Source organism: Haliaeetus leucocephalus, unplaced genomic scaffold, assembly GCF_000737465.1.
Source record: "Haliaeetus leucocephalus isolate CR32 unplaced genomic scaffold, Haliaeetus_leucocephalus-4.0 Scaffold656, whole genome shotgun sequence".
NCBI classification, from domain to species: Eukaryota; Metazoa; Chordata; class Aves; order Accipitriformes; family Accipitridae; genus Haliaeetus; species Haliaeetus leucocephalus.
In genome coordinates, this window is record NW_010973092.1 from 4,254,444 (window position 1) to 4,268,328 (window position 13,885).

Genomic DNA, 13,885 nt, shown 5'->3' on the forward strand with positions numbered 1-13,885 from the left:
GCGCTGGGTGGCCGGGCTGGTTTGGGGGCTCTTGGCGGCGCCCCCCCGCCTCTCCTCTGCGGCTGGCCTCGGCCCGGCCGCTGCGAGGGAACCGCGCGGAGGCGGCGGTGAGCGGCCGGGCTGAACCAGCCCTTGCGCGGCGGCCGGGCAGGCGGGGAGAGGCGGCGGCGGTGGTCCCCGGGAGGGCAACGCGGGGCCGGGCGGGCAGACGCAACGCCGCGGCTGGAGACCTGAGTTTTCCCCCGAGGAGACCTGACCTCAGCAGGGCTCCCGCGGACGTGTGGCGGTCGTAAGCAGCTTCCCCCCCCACCCCCCCCACCTCCCCTTACCGCCCTCGGCCTGAGGGGAGGTCACCGCCGCGGTCAGGGACCCGGCCGCGCTCCCTCCCCTCAAGGAGAAGCTGTGGAGGATACCTCCGGGAAAGGTAATTCCCTGCTCGCTCCGAGCCGCCTTGTGCTGAGGGTGGAGGTGAGACAGAAATTCAGAACCTCTCGGCGCAGGAAGGGGTTGATGTGCTTTGTTGGACCCTCTCTGAAGTCACCTGCCTGTCCCCACGCAGGCAAAAATCACTGGAGAGGGACCCGGCGGGCTGGATGTCCGAGCGAGAGCGTTGGGAGCGGGGCGCTGGGGATGCTCGGCTTGGAAAAGAAGGGTTTTTTTCCAGCGTAAAGAGCTTGAACGGCGTGAAAGTCGTGTCGAAACGTTTCTAGAAAGCCTGTAGAAAGAGTGTTTCGGAGTATTTTTTTTCTGCCGTGTAATGTTTGGGTAAGCCCCCAAGAGAATTCGTAAAGAGCTGTGGGGAGCCTCGGGGGGTGTTCATAGTCTAAAAAGGCTATTCTGGTGGGGGTGGCTTTCTTCTAAAAATAGTGCATCAGTAGAGCAAGAACAGCTAAATTTTGTCACCGAAGTAACACTAAAAGTGGCAGTGTATTTGTAATTCTTCGGTTAAAACTAACGCAAGCATTAAGATGTTCAGCTGAATGCTCTTATTTTTAGGTCTCTGAGGTTTTGTCATAAACATTAAAAATGTGATAAATCCCTTGAGAGAGGCTCAGAGGCTCAGTTTTGAGAAAAACGAGGATTGATTAAAAAAAAAAAAATCCTGTTCAGAAGCAAAAATGCCACCCATTAAAAGATTGCTGTGTCCTAAATGAAGGAAGAGCTTAATCTTGGAGCTCATCATATTGAAGGGCTAGATCTTTTGAGACTTAAGCTTAAAATGCATTTTTGATCTATGTTTTGAAACATATGCAGCACTTGAATTTGAGGCTGCATCAGCAGTTGCAACAGCTTTCCAACACTACATTTCTTGTGTGCTGCATCTGCTGCTCTCGCTCCCCAGTCACAGGCTCTGGATTCCTTAACGTTGTTGATATTATCACTGAACTGCACTTCCTAAAAGACACTGTGACAAGTACTTCAGCTGTTAAAGGCAGATCCAGAAACATTAACTTTCTAACAGTCGGAAATTAAAGCTTAATTATCATGCCACCTGCTTTATCCCAGTGGATTTCCAAGCTTAGTTATTTGAAAGGTTTTTTATTTCTCAGGAACTTCATTTCTGCTGGATTTGTTTTGGTTTGGGTTTTTTTACTGTCTCTATTAGAAACCTGATTTTATGGTGTTTTATTAATTCCTGCTGAGTCCTGGTGTTGAGAAGTGAAAAGTGGAATTTGAAAATCAGAGGAAGCAGTTATTTCTTTGTGGCTTGAATCTGTGATGTGTTGGGTTATAGTGATAAAACCTCTGTTTTGCAACTGACGTTGTAGCATGGGAAGTAGTGAACAGCTGCTAGCTCAAGTGAGCCACTGCTGACCACTTCTCAGAATCCCCCGCTGAGACCCCGTGTCATGGGAGAGATTTTAATGTCTTGATTGTGGAAGAACTTTATGGTTCTGTTACCAGGATAAGCTGCAGAAACAGTTATTTAACTTGAATTTTTCTGGATCCCTGTTGGTTTTTGTGGATTTGAGTTTGTTTGAGTAGGATAACATGCAGCTGTACAAAATACTTGATCACAGGACATAGAGGTCAAAGAGTTTATAGAGGGAAACAGCTGTATAGGGTAGTGCATCAATATTTGATTCTTTGTCCTACATGAATGAGAATATGAATAGATTTGATAAACCTTATCAGTTATCAAAGTGTTTCATTTCAATGACTGTGTTGCTGCTGTTTATCTTTGATAATAATTTGGGTAACTCTACCTTAGACTAACAATTCACTCTTATTGACATAACAAGCCTGTATTTGATTGCATCTCTGGTAACTAGTTATTTTTTTATTATAAACATTTCTGCTTACATGAGCTGACATGGTTTGAGCTGCTTTGGATTGTTCTTGTGGCCTTGGACACTTAAAAGAAGCATCATTAGACTGTACACCTGACCTTTTTTGTTGTTAACAAAAACTTTCAGTAACTTTGTGTTTAAATGTAGTATCTAAAATTTTGCTACTTTTATCTGCAATGCAAAGTATAAACTTTCTTCTGCATTGAGGGGTTCTAGGACAGGTCTGTGAAAGAGAAGCTCACTTCGTCAGGAGGTAGTCTGTAGCTAGGAGGGAGTGTTCAGCTGTTACAGGTAACCAGTCCAAACCTTTGTGAAGTTCAGAAGCCTGCTGAACATTGTAGCTAGTCTTTATCGACTACATTAATAGAACTATATTTGATACATTTCTTACTGTAAAAGGATATTACTGTCCTTTTCTTAATTTTCAGATGTTATTTTACTATTAACAATTATTTTGCTTGCAGCCACACTGAGAAGTGTTGGGAAGAATACTGAAATCTTGAGTTCAGAACAGATGGAAGAGTATACTTCCCCCCCTGTCACGATAGGCACATAAAGTATCATGAGGAAGATTTCAGTTATTTGGTGTGTTTTTATAAAAGCAGACTTAGTGATATTCTTGAGGGTAAAGCTTTGGATAATTACTTTTGATGGAAGACCCTGAAACACAAGCTTACCTCTAATGTAGTGTTAAAAGAAAATAGTGTGGAGGCAGGTAGGGGACCTTTAACCTAAGCCCCCTTGATGTGGTAGTTTGTGATGCAGCTCCCAGGTTGCACAGACTGTCGTCTGGTTTCTGGGAGCTTGTAAACAGGGAGGAGGCTGCAGGCTGGGTGGTTTGTTGTTGATAGATGAACCGCAGCTCCTGTCTTGCTCCTTGCCATGTGACGCTGCACCAGCTGCTGACTTAAGGCTGCTGCACGTTTAGTGGTAGGAAGCTGTGCCATGTGGCCTCTGTGTTTTGATCCTCTGTCACGTAGCTCCCTAGGCCAATAGACAGCTTTGCCAATGAAGGGAAAAAGGCAGGAAAAAACATTTTGGGTTTTTTTCCCCCCCAGGTTTTCTATGACTCTTAGATTACATTAGTAGTGATAGTCAGTGGTGTTTACCAAACTTCACTACTAATGGTAATGATAATGCAAATATTCAATAATTTACTGTTTATATTGTACTGGTGGCCAATACAACGTTAATGCAGTTGCAGCACTTGTTTCCCATCAGTTTTATACTTAATCTGACCTTCTGTTTCTATTGCTGACACAGTATTTGCAATTTGGGATAAGCTACCTTGTGTTAAGATGATGCCCTCAAGCTCCTTCACTAAAGCAAGAAAAAGTATAAATTGATGTCAACGTATTTTCCTATCATTTTTGCGTGGGACTTAATACAAGGGTAATAAAGGTTTTTGTGGCATTTTATCTGAACAGGAGGGGAAAGCAGACAGATGCTTTTGAGTGCCCCATGGCTGCAGCTGCCTCAGTTCATTCATTTATTGCCTATTGTAACTTGGAATCATTCTTTAGGTAAGAAAGCCACTTCAAACTATGTTGTGCAGTTTATAAACTTACACCTAATATACTTCTGTGTTGAATCTTTAAATTGTATCTCAGTGTTTTGCACTCTCAATTATAATGTTATTTACGTGTTTTGTTTACACATGTCATTAGAAACCTACCTTTTATGAGTTAGAGACTGACAGCAGTTTTTTCGAATTAATTTTATGTGCCGTGCAGAGTTAGCGAAGGGACAGTCTGCTCACTTCACAGAAGAACATGTAATACTTGCAGACTGTCTGTGCAATACAAGGCCACCATAAATTACAAACTTCACATGCTGTCTACAAACAGAGTTACTAATGTATATCAGCTTTCTTATAGACAAGCATGGCTATGCAGCTCTTAGATTTTCTCATGTGTGAGCTGAGCAACAGCATTACTTGCACAGATTTCAGTGCTTGAGTTTGATTTTGCTTAGGAGGTGGGGGCTGCTTCTCTTGTTGTATTCATAAATAACACAGGTACTTTACAACTATAAAGCTGATACTAACTGGGTAGTTTTTCAAAAGATTATATGACCTGAGAGAATCTAAAGCCTCATGTCTCCTATCTTAAAGACAGATAAAGTTCAGCATTAGAAGGTTTCTAAAGATTTTTTTACTGGTTGAACATGATACTTTGTAAACATCTTCAGTTTCTAAATCTACTTTTTAATTTCAAATCTGTCATAATTTAGCAAATGCGTGTAGCTGTTCCTAATAGCTTTCCATTAGACCATCTTCAAATAATGTAAAATGGCTAACTGAATTTGGAGGTTTTGGGTATACTTTCTTACAGCAGACCAAGATACTCTTTCATACTAAGATACAGGGTAATTTTTTTCATATTGGTATATGGGAGCATATTCGTACATCATCGCTATCTTTTTTCCAGCTAGAGTTTAATTAGCTAAAATAGTTTGTTTCTTGTCAAGATTATTGTGATGCAGTAAGCATACTTTTGGAGTAAAAGTGAGTAATGTTTAAACCCAAGAGTACTTAAACTTTAAAATATTAGAAGTCATATCTTTATAAGTATAACTACTTCGATTCATGTGGGTTTGGTATAGAGTGAACTGAAAAAAAATGCTTCTTATTTAGGTTCTTACTTTCTCTAATGTACAAGAATCCAGAGGCATACCTTGTGTTGCATGAGTACTGTTGTGATTAAAATTATAGATAATGCAAAAACTAGGTTTGTGCCAACACTTACACCTGCTCATTAGTTAAATGATAGTTTTCAGATGACAACATTTGGTAAAACTAATTTGCTTGTCATGTTCTGTTGTTCTGTTTCCACGACTGACTTGCGGCACAGAGTGTGCTTTTAATCTCAGTCTTTGTTCCAAAACTGAGTTTAGTCCTTCCTGTGGGTCTCCCAGATGTTGCAGAACAGTTTTTCTTTGGTCGGTGGCTTCACAGGTCAGTTCATCTTCTGGGACCCATCCCTGCCTTCTGGTTAAGGAATCTATGCACACATACAGGATGACTCAACAGAGGGATGGATGTTCAGATACCAGAAAGGTGCTGGTAACTTGACAGGAACTTCCACATTCTTTGGAGGTATGTGTGCATGTAAACTTCTCATTGAATACTACCTGGATTATATCACATGGAACTGTAATTTAGTTAAGTTCAGTTGTGTTTTAAAATATATACTGTTCATAGTTTAAGTATTCAGAACAAAATAAGCATTCATATTTTCACAGTAAATGTTAGGGCTTCATGTTTGGTAAAAACTTCATGATATATAACCAATGGAACCTTTTTCTGGCTTTGAATCCCACAGTGTGTAATACAATGTAATTTTGCTAGATTTAAAGTACTGCAATTTAGAATACTAAAAATAAAAATTCTACAGTTATCAGTTTTAAAGGGATGTAGCAACAAGAACAAGTTATGGCCATGTTCCATTAGCGTAGATACTATGTACGCCATGCATATCTTGTCACATCTCTTCATACGTCTGGACTCGGTGTGCTGCATCTGGTCTATAGCCTGGCCTGTGGTTTAGGGGAATGCCCTTCCGGTAGTTCTCAGATGCCCAAACTTTGTGGGAGCCAAAGCAGCACCCACGAAGCTCAAATAAGTTTCAGATAAGAAAGTGAAAATTTCCATTTTTATCAGAAACTTACATTTTACCGAGATGTTGCAGATTTGCATGAGAATAGCAAAAGCATAGAGAAGGTTCTCAGACAACAGCGTTTATTTAATTTAATTTTTTGTTCTGGACTTTAGTTTTGGAAACAGCTAAATTCCTCCCAAGGAGGGAGGAGGAAGAAAAAAAAGCAGGTACTTGACTCGAAAGGTATTTAGCCATTGCTAAATTTAGCAAAGCTATGAGCAACTGGAAGAGAGCGTTATGTAATGGTTAATTACTACATCCACACATAATGCTTTAGAATGCCCATTCAGTTTGTGACTTAAAGCACTGAAAAGTCATAAAACATGGTCTTGTGGATGATGATTTGATAAAATGGTCTAGTAGCAAAATGTTTATTGATGCTGAGCTTGCATCTTTATTATGTTAGTAACACTAATGTATTGTTTAGAAATACTGCTTTGTTTTGGAGCATATTGTTTGTTCTCATTGACTTGCTGCCTTTGCTTGTTAAGGTAAGGCACATGTGTCTATTCAGGGAAGAAAAACTTCTGTTATTAAATATAATTTAAGGAGTGTTGCTAGTTTATCCTTCTGCATATATTACCTATCACTATAATAAATGGAACTTTAAAGAGACTGAGTGAAGATTTCTAACGACTGCTAGAATAAATTCCTTGGTCGTTGAGATTATTTGTCAGGAGGACAAACAGTAGTGAAGCTGGTCATACGAACAGCTATTGATTGACTGGCTAGGTTGTTCTTTTCCACTTATCGAAGAATGCACGTGCTTTCTTTTCGTAAAAATGGAGTTACGCTTGTGTGTCAGCCACCTCATCAGCCATACAGATCAGGTTTTATAAGTTGGGGAAAATGCCAGATAAGTTTGTGATAGGATAGACTGTATTTTGGCAGTTGCTTCTGGATTTTAATTTTTTTTTCCTCCTATAATGAAGATACTATGGAAAATTTTTGGTCCAGAAAAAGCATGCTGTGAGGGTTGCCATGGAAGGTTGCTTGGTAAAAATAGATAATGTCTTCTGTTTGTTCTTCAGGAATGCATGGTTGCTTTGAAAATTTTAGCTTCAGACTGGTGGGGAAGAGAAAAGGTCTGGCTGAACATCTAGTTAGTAGGACATTTGAGAAGGGGCCTCATGCCACTGTAAAATGAAGTGGCATTTGAAACAGTTAAGACCATTGTTGAGAATTGACTGAATAACAGAATTCAGTCTAGAATGGACTTGACTAGATTGTACTGCTTCAGCATATGAAAGCAGAGCTTTTCCTTACACTGCTCTTTTCTGAATTCTGGCTCATGGGGCAAATGTTCCTCAGTGAAGTAGATTCATGCAGTTTGCTGTACTCCAGGGTCACTGTGCTTTTTCTCCTGCTGAAAAACAGCATGGGAACCTTACTTTGCCCTGTTTTGATAAGTGGACTCTCAAGTTTTTTGTGGTTAGTTGTACCAACATTTTTCTTCTGCCTGGCATGATGTAAAAAAACCAAAACAAAGCAAAGCGGTAGGGCAGACAGGCAAAACTTTTGAATCTGACTCTTCTGAACACGTTTATTCTAAGTTCATCAGTGTTTGAAAAGGGAGTTTATGAATTGGGTTCTGTAGTTGATAAAATTCTTCTAGAAATCGTGAGTAGATTCTGTAGTTTGTCTGCTGAGTTTAAACTTAAATATACACGATTTGCTACTGCTAAACTACATTGCTGTAAAATACTTTCTTTTTTTTTTCTACAAAGTGCTTTATATACTATTAAGTACTAACACATGAACTACACTTGGTAAATTAACAAACCCAAGTTGTCCAGGTTCAAGTCAAGTTATACAAAAGAAAAGGTATCAAGGAAGAAGGTCCTTGCTCATGTCTGTGCACTGGATATTGACGTATGGACATACCTTTTTTCATAGTAGCATGCAATATTTAAATTTTACTAACTTGTTATCTCTTACTGTGTTTCCACTGCCTTGTCTCCCTTCATCCCCTAATCTTCTCTGTTTTTCTAGGGATCTACTGTATGTGAGACCTTTCAGGAAACTGTGCAGTTTGAATACATCAAATCGTTCCAGTATCTGAAACTTTCATGATGAAAAGAGCTAGGCAGAAAGTTGTGGTTGAAAATGAAGCTCCTCAAACATCACAGAAAAGCAAAAAACAGAAAACTTGTTTATATGGCTCAGTGTTTGGTGAATCTAACTTGCATGCCTCAATGGATTGGGGAGGCCTTCCACACCATGTTATTCTGCGTATTTTTCAGTTTCTACCTTTAGTAGATCGAGCCAGGGCATCTTCTGTTTGTCGAAGGTGGAATGAAATTTTTCACATCCCAGATCTCTGGAGGAGATTTGAATTTGAACTTAGCCAGCCAGCTACTTCTTACTTAAAGTCTACACATCCTGATCTCATTCAGCAGATTATCAAGAGGCATGCTGATCATCTGCAGTACGTCAGCTTCAAGGTAAGTCTTGGATGAATGGAGGCTTGTTCTGTCATGCTACCATGCGTAATGTATGTAGCTTGTCTGTCGATTGGCTCAAGTGTTGTACTTGGGAAGTCTTATATTTAAAAATGCAACAACTGCAACAATTTATTTCCACACATGCACACTGTTTGCTTTCAGTTTCTGCACTCTGATCTCTACAAGGTAAAGAAGGAGCTAAAGTCATGCAATACAGTGCTGAAGATTGAATTACATGTTTTCAGAATATGCAGAATACGTAGCTTGTGTGAGTCGATGTTAGTGGCAGTCTGAGTACTCCACAGATTATTGTGTAGATAAATATTTCTTACACATGGAAGCATTTAAGTTTGTCTTGTGTGTATAATTTACTTGCAAAATAGAGCTATACAGAGAAGAATGTCTTGAAATTTTAGAACCCTGCTTTCAAAAAGTGTGAGTAAGGGAAGAAGATGCTGTGCCTGTATATCCAGGTGATTGACACATAAGGACATAATTAAGTAACAGTAAACTTGATTTAAATGCGAGCTATGTTTGTAGTCTCAGGATTGCAGGAATTCGGACTTCTTTCATTTGAATGCTTGGTACAGTTCACTCTATTTATCTGAGAAGATCGTAGTTGGAATTACAGGTGCTTTGTTCACTTTTGGCAGTCACTTCTCTGTAGAGGAAGTCATAGTTCTTAGCTGTGAAGGAAAAGCAGAAGAAGGGATTGATACTAAAGCTAGGATGAAAATCGGAAGCTTCTTTTTCTCGGCACTGGTAACAGTTTTACATTGGGAGATACTGTGATTGGGTCACAAAGCAGTTCATGGATAATCAGTTATAAAATACCTGTAACTTCTGCACTTCATATAACTGATTACAATGAATTGGCATTGTAATGTCTTAATGCAACTTTTATGCTTTTTCAGCTACTCTTTTTTTATCATCTCAGCTACTACAGAGGAGGAAGGTGACATGAAGTAGTGATTTGTCCAAAGTTAGTCATCAGGCTTTGAATTGAGATGAATTGAGAATCAGTTGATGATGAATTGAGAATCAGTTCATTATTCAAGATGCAAAGGTGTTGTCCCTGCAGGTAAAATGGGTTAGTTTGCTGGAGTATATCTAGGCTTTATCAAGTCTTTTTTTCTTTGAGAGTTTAGAATTGGCATTTTAAAAAAAGGTGCATGCGTACCACTGTCTATCATAACACCAATACTAATTACAGTTGTTTAGGAAGGTATGAGGTTATTTGAAGAGAAGGCTTAGGTTTAAGCTCTCTGTTCATATTGGAAATACCAGCAGTCATAGTCAGGAAAGTTTTCTAATAGTAACTTTCCTGAAATCAATTTCTTGTTTTGAAATATCTAATTAATGTTGGGTTTGTCCTGCTGTCTGGTGCAGTACAGCTGAGTGGCTGTGGACCTTGCAGTCTTGTTTATCCATAATGCTGTTTTCTAAATAATAATAAAGAATGACTTCATGATTTTAAAATTGCTTTTATAGGTTGATAGCAGTACTGAGTCAGCAGAAGCAGCCTGTGACATCCTTTCTCAGCTGGTGAACTGTTCTATCAAGACACTGGGTTTGATTTCTACAGCAAAACCAAGCTTCATGAATGTCTCTAAGGTAATGTTCTGCAAACTGTAACTAGGGTGCCTTAATTCACTCTTAAACAACTTTAGCTTTCTTATTGTGTTATTCAGTTGACGGTAATTTTTATGAAACAGTCTGTATTTATTGGCATATCTTCTTTAATTTGTGGTGTTCATTAGTATTAGGAAGATAATAAAATATTGATTCCATTCATTAAATTTAGTAGTGTTGATACTTTGTGGCATAGAGATGGGGAATAATTTAGAAGGCTTGAGTTTCCCCATTTCTAGATTAAAAGATACAATGACCACATGCTGCAGCATATTGTTAAAATATTTGGGAGATTTTTTTCTTTGACTCTATAGGTCATGGCAGAGTTACTTTCTGGAAAATAAAATAAATGCCATTTCCTTTTTTCTGCAGATAAATTCTAGGTACTTCAGGCTCATCACTGTGTCCACTTAACCCCTGTGAAAGTTTACTGCAGTGAAAAAATAAATCAGAGTGTATGGAGTTAACTATTGAGTGTAAAGTTAATTTTTGTCACTTGCAGCAGCGCATTTTTAAATGAAGATTTTCTATGTTCATGTTCAAATAAGCATTTCTTTGTTACACAAGAAAGAGGATGCCTAAGAAGTGATTATTTTTGTAGTTTCTGTGTGCAAAACCTGAGGTATAGATGCTGAAGGTCTGCCTATCTTTTCATAAGATCTTTTTTCCCCCTCCCTCAATGTCTCCAAACAGGCCCATTTTGCTTCAGCACTGACAGTAGTTTTTGTAAACTCCAAGTCATTATCGTCAATCAAGATAGATGACACACCACTTGATGATCCTTCCTTGAAGGTTCTTGTTGCTAACAATAGTGATACTCTAAAACTGCTAAAAATGAGCAGCTGTCCTCATGTATCACCTGCTGGTGAGTAGTGAATATATATGAAAAATGTAGTAGTAAAGTATCATAAAACAATAGTCAATACTTGGTTTGAAACAAGTTATTCATAAAACTTCTAGTGTTCTTCTGAGTCTTTTAGCAGAGGCCTGTTGTTGACCTAGTCTTGGCTTTGGACAGTTGGAAGGGGAAGGAGAATAATGTCTTTGTGTTACTGAATGAGTCGTATTAATGAAGGTGGAGGTGGTCCTTGCTTGACTGTGTCTTCTAGAATCCTGGGGATTTTTTTACGTTCTTAGCTGCTTCAGTACCTCTGATAGGCATTGAGGAGGAAAAGCCTCCAAAATTAGTGCAAGTCTTTTAATGCATGTTCCAAGGACTTGATGTTCTTTGCCAGTTCTCTGTAACGGTAACCAAATATATGCTACTTAATGTGTGTCATTTTGTAAACTTAACTAACTGACATTCTGTGGGAACACAGAATGTGTGGGAAAATCCTCAACCCATGAATCAACTACTGGTTGATGGGAAAAAGGGGATGAAAGCAGTTGTCAATAACTTTCACAAGATGCTGGGAGCTTAAATTACTGATCAAAAGTGTTAGTACTTCAAAGTTATATTAAAAAAAAAATGGAGTGTGTACACATTTCAAAAACTAGCTGTGTAAGGCTGAGAGTATTTCAGTTTCTGTAGTGCCCTCGTGTGTTCAGATGTAGTAGTATGAACTTGCTCATTTTAGCATTGGTTGGTGAAGGGCTCACTCCCTTCAAAATACAGGCTTGCCAGAAAGTTCAGAGGGCTTTTGGGTCCCTTCTCACTTACCTTTTTCCTTGGTGCTAGGGAAAGGGAATCCTGGTCTGGTCTCTTTCCTATATTCTTTTCCAGAGTTGACAAAAGGTGATTTAATCTGTGTACTTTGTATTCCAACAGATCAAGAGCAATTATGGTGTTTATGTCTTAATTCAGGGAAGGGTCTGTTTTAATGTAGCTCTTAAACTAGGTTGCTGGTGATCATTTAAATAGAATGCTTAGATGAATGCTGAAGGAAGGAGTATTGGGGAAGGGAACAGTGGCAGCTTCATCTGAATCTTACCTGACTTCTGTTGCTTCTTCAAAGTTGAGGAAATTCTGCACAGGGAAGGGCAAAGAGGAAGAAAGATATGCAGATCCAAGATGAATGCAACTAGTTAGACTTGCTTCTTTTACTGATAAGTGTTTATGGCCAAAACCCCATAAAAGGATGTGGATATCTAGAACTTTCTGATATTTCATGGTTTTTTGATAGAGGCATGAATATTCAAGCCAATAGAATAATTACTTGCTTGAGCTTTACAGCAAACAACTGTGCTTATATTAATTTTTCATTTTACAGAGTAATTTTTTTTGTTCCTCAGGAATTCTTTGTGTTGCTGACCAGTGTCATGGACTTAAGGAGCTGGCTTTGAACTACTACATATTAAGTGATGAACTGCTGCTGGCTCTTTCAAGTGAAAAACATGTTGATCTTGAACACCTTCGCATAGATGTTGTGAGTGAAAATCCTGGACAAGTTCAATTTCACACTATTAAAAAGCAAAGCTGGGATGCTTTTGTTAAACACTCCCCCAAAGTCAACATCGTGATGTATTTCTTCTTATATGAAGAAGAATTTGATGCTTTCTTCAGAGAGGAAACCCCTGTTACACACCTTTACTTTGGTCGTGCAGTAAGCAAAGCAATGTTAGGTCGTATTGGCATGAATTGCCCAAGGTTAATTGAGTTGGTTGTGTGTGCTAATGGACTTCAACCTTTGGACGATGAACTTATTCGGATTGCTGAGCGCTGTAAGAACTTAACAGCAATGGGACTTGGTGAATGTGAAGTAACTTGCAGAGGTTTTATTGAATTTGTAAAGATGTGTGGGGGCAGGCTTACCCAGCTTTCTATAATGGAGGAGGTACTGATTCCAGATAGTGATTATAGCTTAGATCGCCTTCATCTGGAAGTCTCCAAACACCTTGGAAGAATGTGGTTTCCTGATATGATGCCAACGTGGTAAATTCTCTACATTTTTGGTAAAATGGTAGAATCAGGGTGTTGCTTTCTATGCAAATAAATTTAAAAATGAAATGTGAAAACTTATTTCCAGATTTGAGTTTTTCTACCATGAGAACCTCTAGTAGTGTAACAGTAAACCATTCTAGAATGTTAATGGTATATTGAAATAGAAAATAGATTAAGTGTACTTAACACTTCTGAAAGTATGTCTGTGGTTTACAGGTGCTTCAAACTTCAGTGAACTTGGGCTTCTCTGAGCTTCAGTTTAAATATTCCATTCACATTAAAGTTGGTTGGATTTTTTGGCATTTTTCTAATGTCTTTGTTTAGTCTTTCTGATGTATTTAGAAGAGGACTAGAGAAACTTTTTTCCTTAAGCAAATCCATCTTTATGGGAAGCTGGATACAACTTTGAGTTCAGTATTATTTGTCATGATGTTCTATGCAGCTATTTTTCAAAATATTCATGTTATAAATGTAAAAGCTTGTACATTAAAATACACTAGCCCAGGTTACTCAAATATAGTCTAGCTTAAACTCATGGCAGTGTATTAAAATGTTGTGGTAAATAAGCTTATGCTTACAAAAAACTTTTCCAGTTTTAAATTGCACTTTAAATAATTTTGTCAGATTAGCTACACTGTAGAGACTACATTGTACAGTATGTTGTTTTTCTGTCTTACGCATTAAATTGATGGGAAAGAGACCTTGTTAAAATTAACGGATTTAAAAGTTTGGATCTAGATTGATTGGGTGAATGACAAAGCACTTCGGAAACTGTGGAGTATAAGGAATAGCTTCTGGATTTGGGAGAGTTCAAGCCTTTGATTACAAAGATTGATGTCTGAATGCTGTTCCATGCTTTCATTTTTAAGAGATAAGAAGAATCTCATAAATGTGACTAGTGAAAAGGAAGGATCAAATGGAATACAGTTGTCTTTGATTGCTTTCTATCTGGAATTAAGGATTTAGAGCACTTTAAAT

General features: G+C 38.6%; 1 protein-coding gene across 2 annotated transcripts; it reads left to right on the forward strand.

Moving 5' to 3' along the window:
• The first annotated feature begins 3,698 nt into the window (after positions 1-3,698).
• Positions 3,699-13,673, forward strand: FBXL21 (F-box and leucine-rich repeat protein 21). Of its 2 annotated transcripts, XM_010578875.1 has the most exons (6): positions 3,699-3,814; positions 5,248-5,388; positions 7,943-8,394; positions 9,886-10,008; positions 10,720-10,891; positions 12,259-13,673. In XM_010578875.1, the coding sequence occupies exons 3-6, from the start codon at positions 8,020-8,022 to the stop codon at positions 12,900-12,902; spliced, it is 1,314 nt and encodes a 437-aa protein (XP_010577177.1). In that variant the 5' UTR covers positions 3,699-3,814; positions 5,248-5,388; positions 7,943-8,019; the 3' UTR covers positions 12,903-13,673. The 2 variants fall into 2 exon arrangements, with proteins under 2 accessions (XP_010577177.1, XP_010577176.1); XM_010578874.1 differs by lacking the exon at positions 5,248-5,388 and having other exon boundaries at positions 3,753-3,814; positions 8,022-8,394; positions 12,259-13,365.
• Positions 13,674-13,885: the final 212 nt, after the last annotated feature.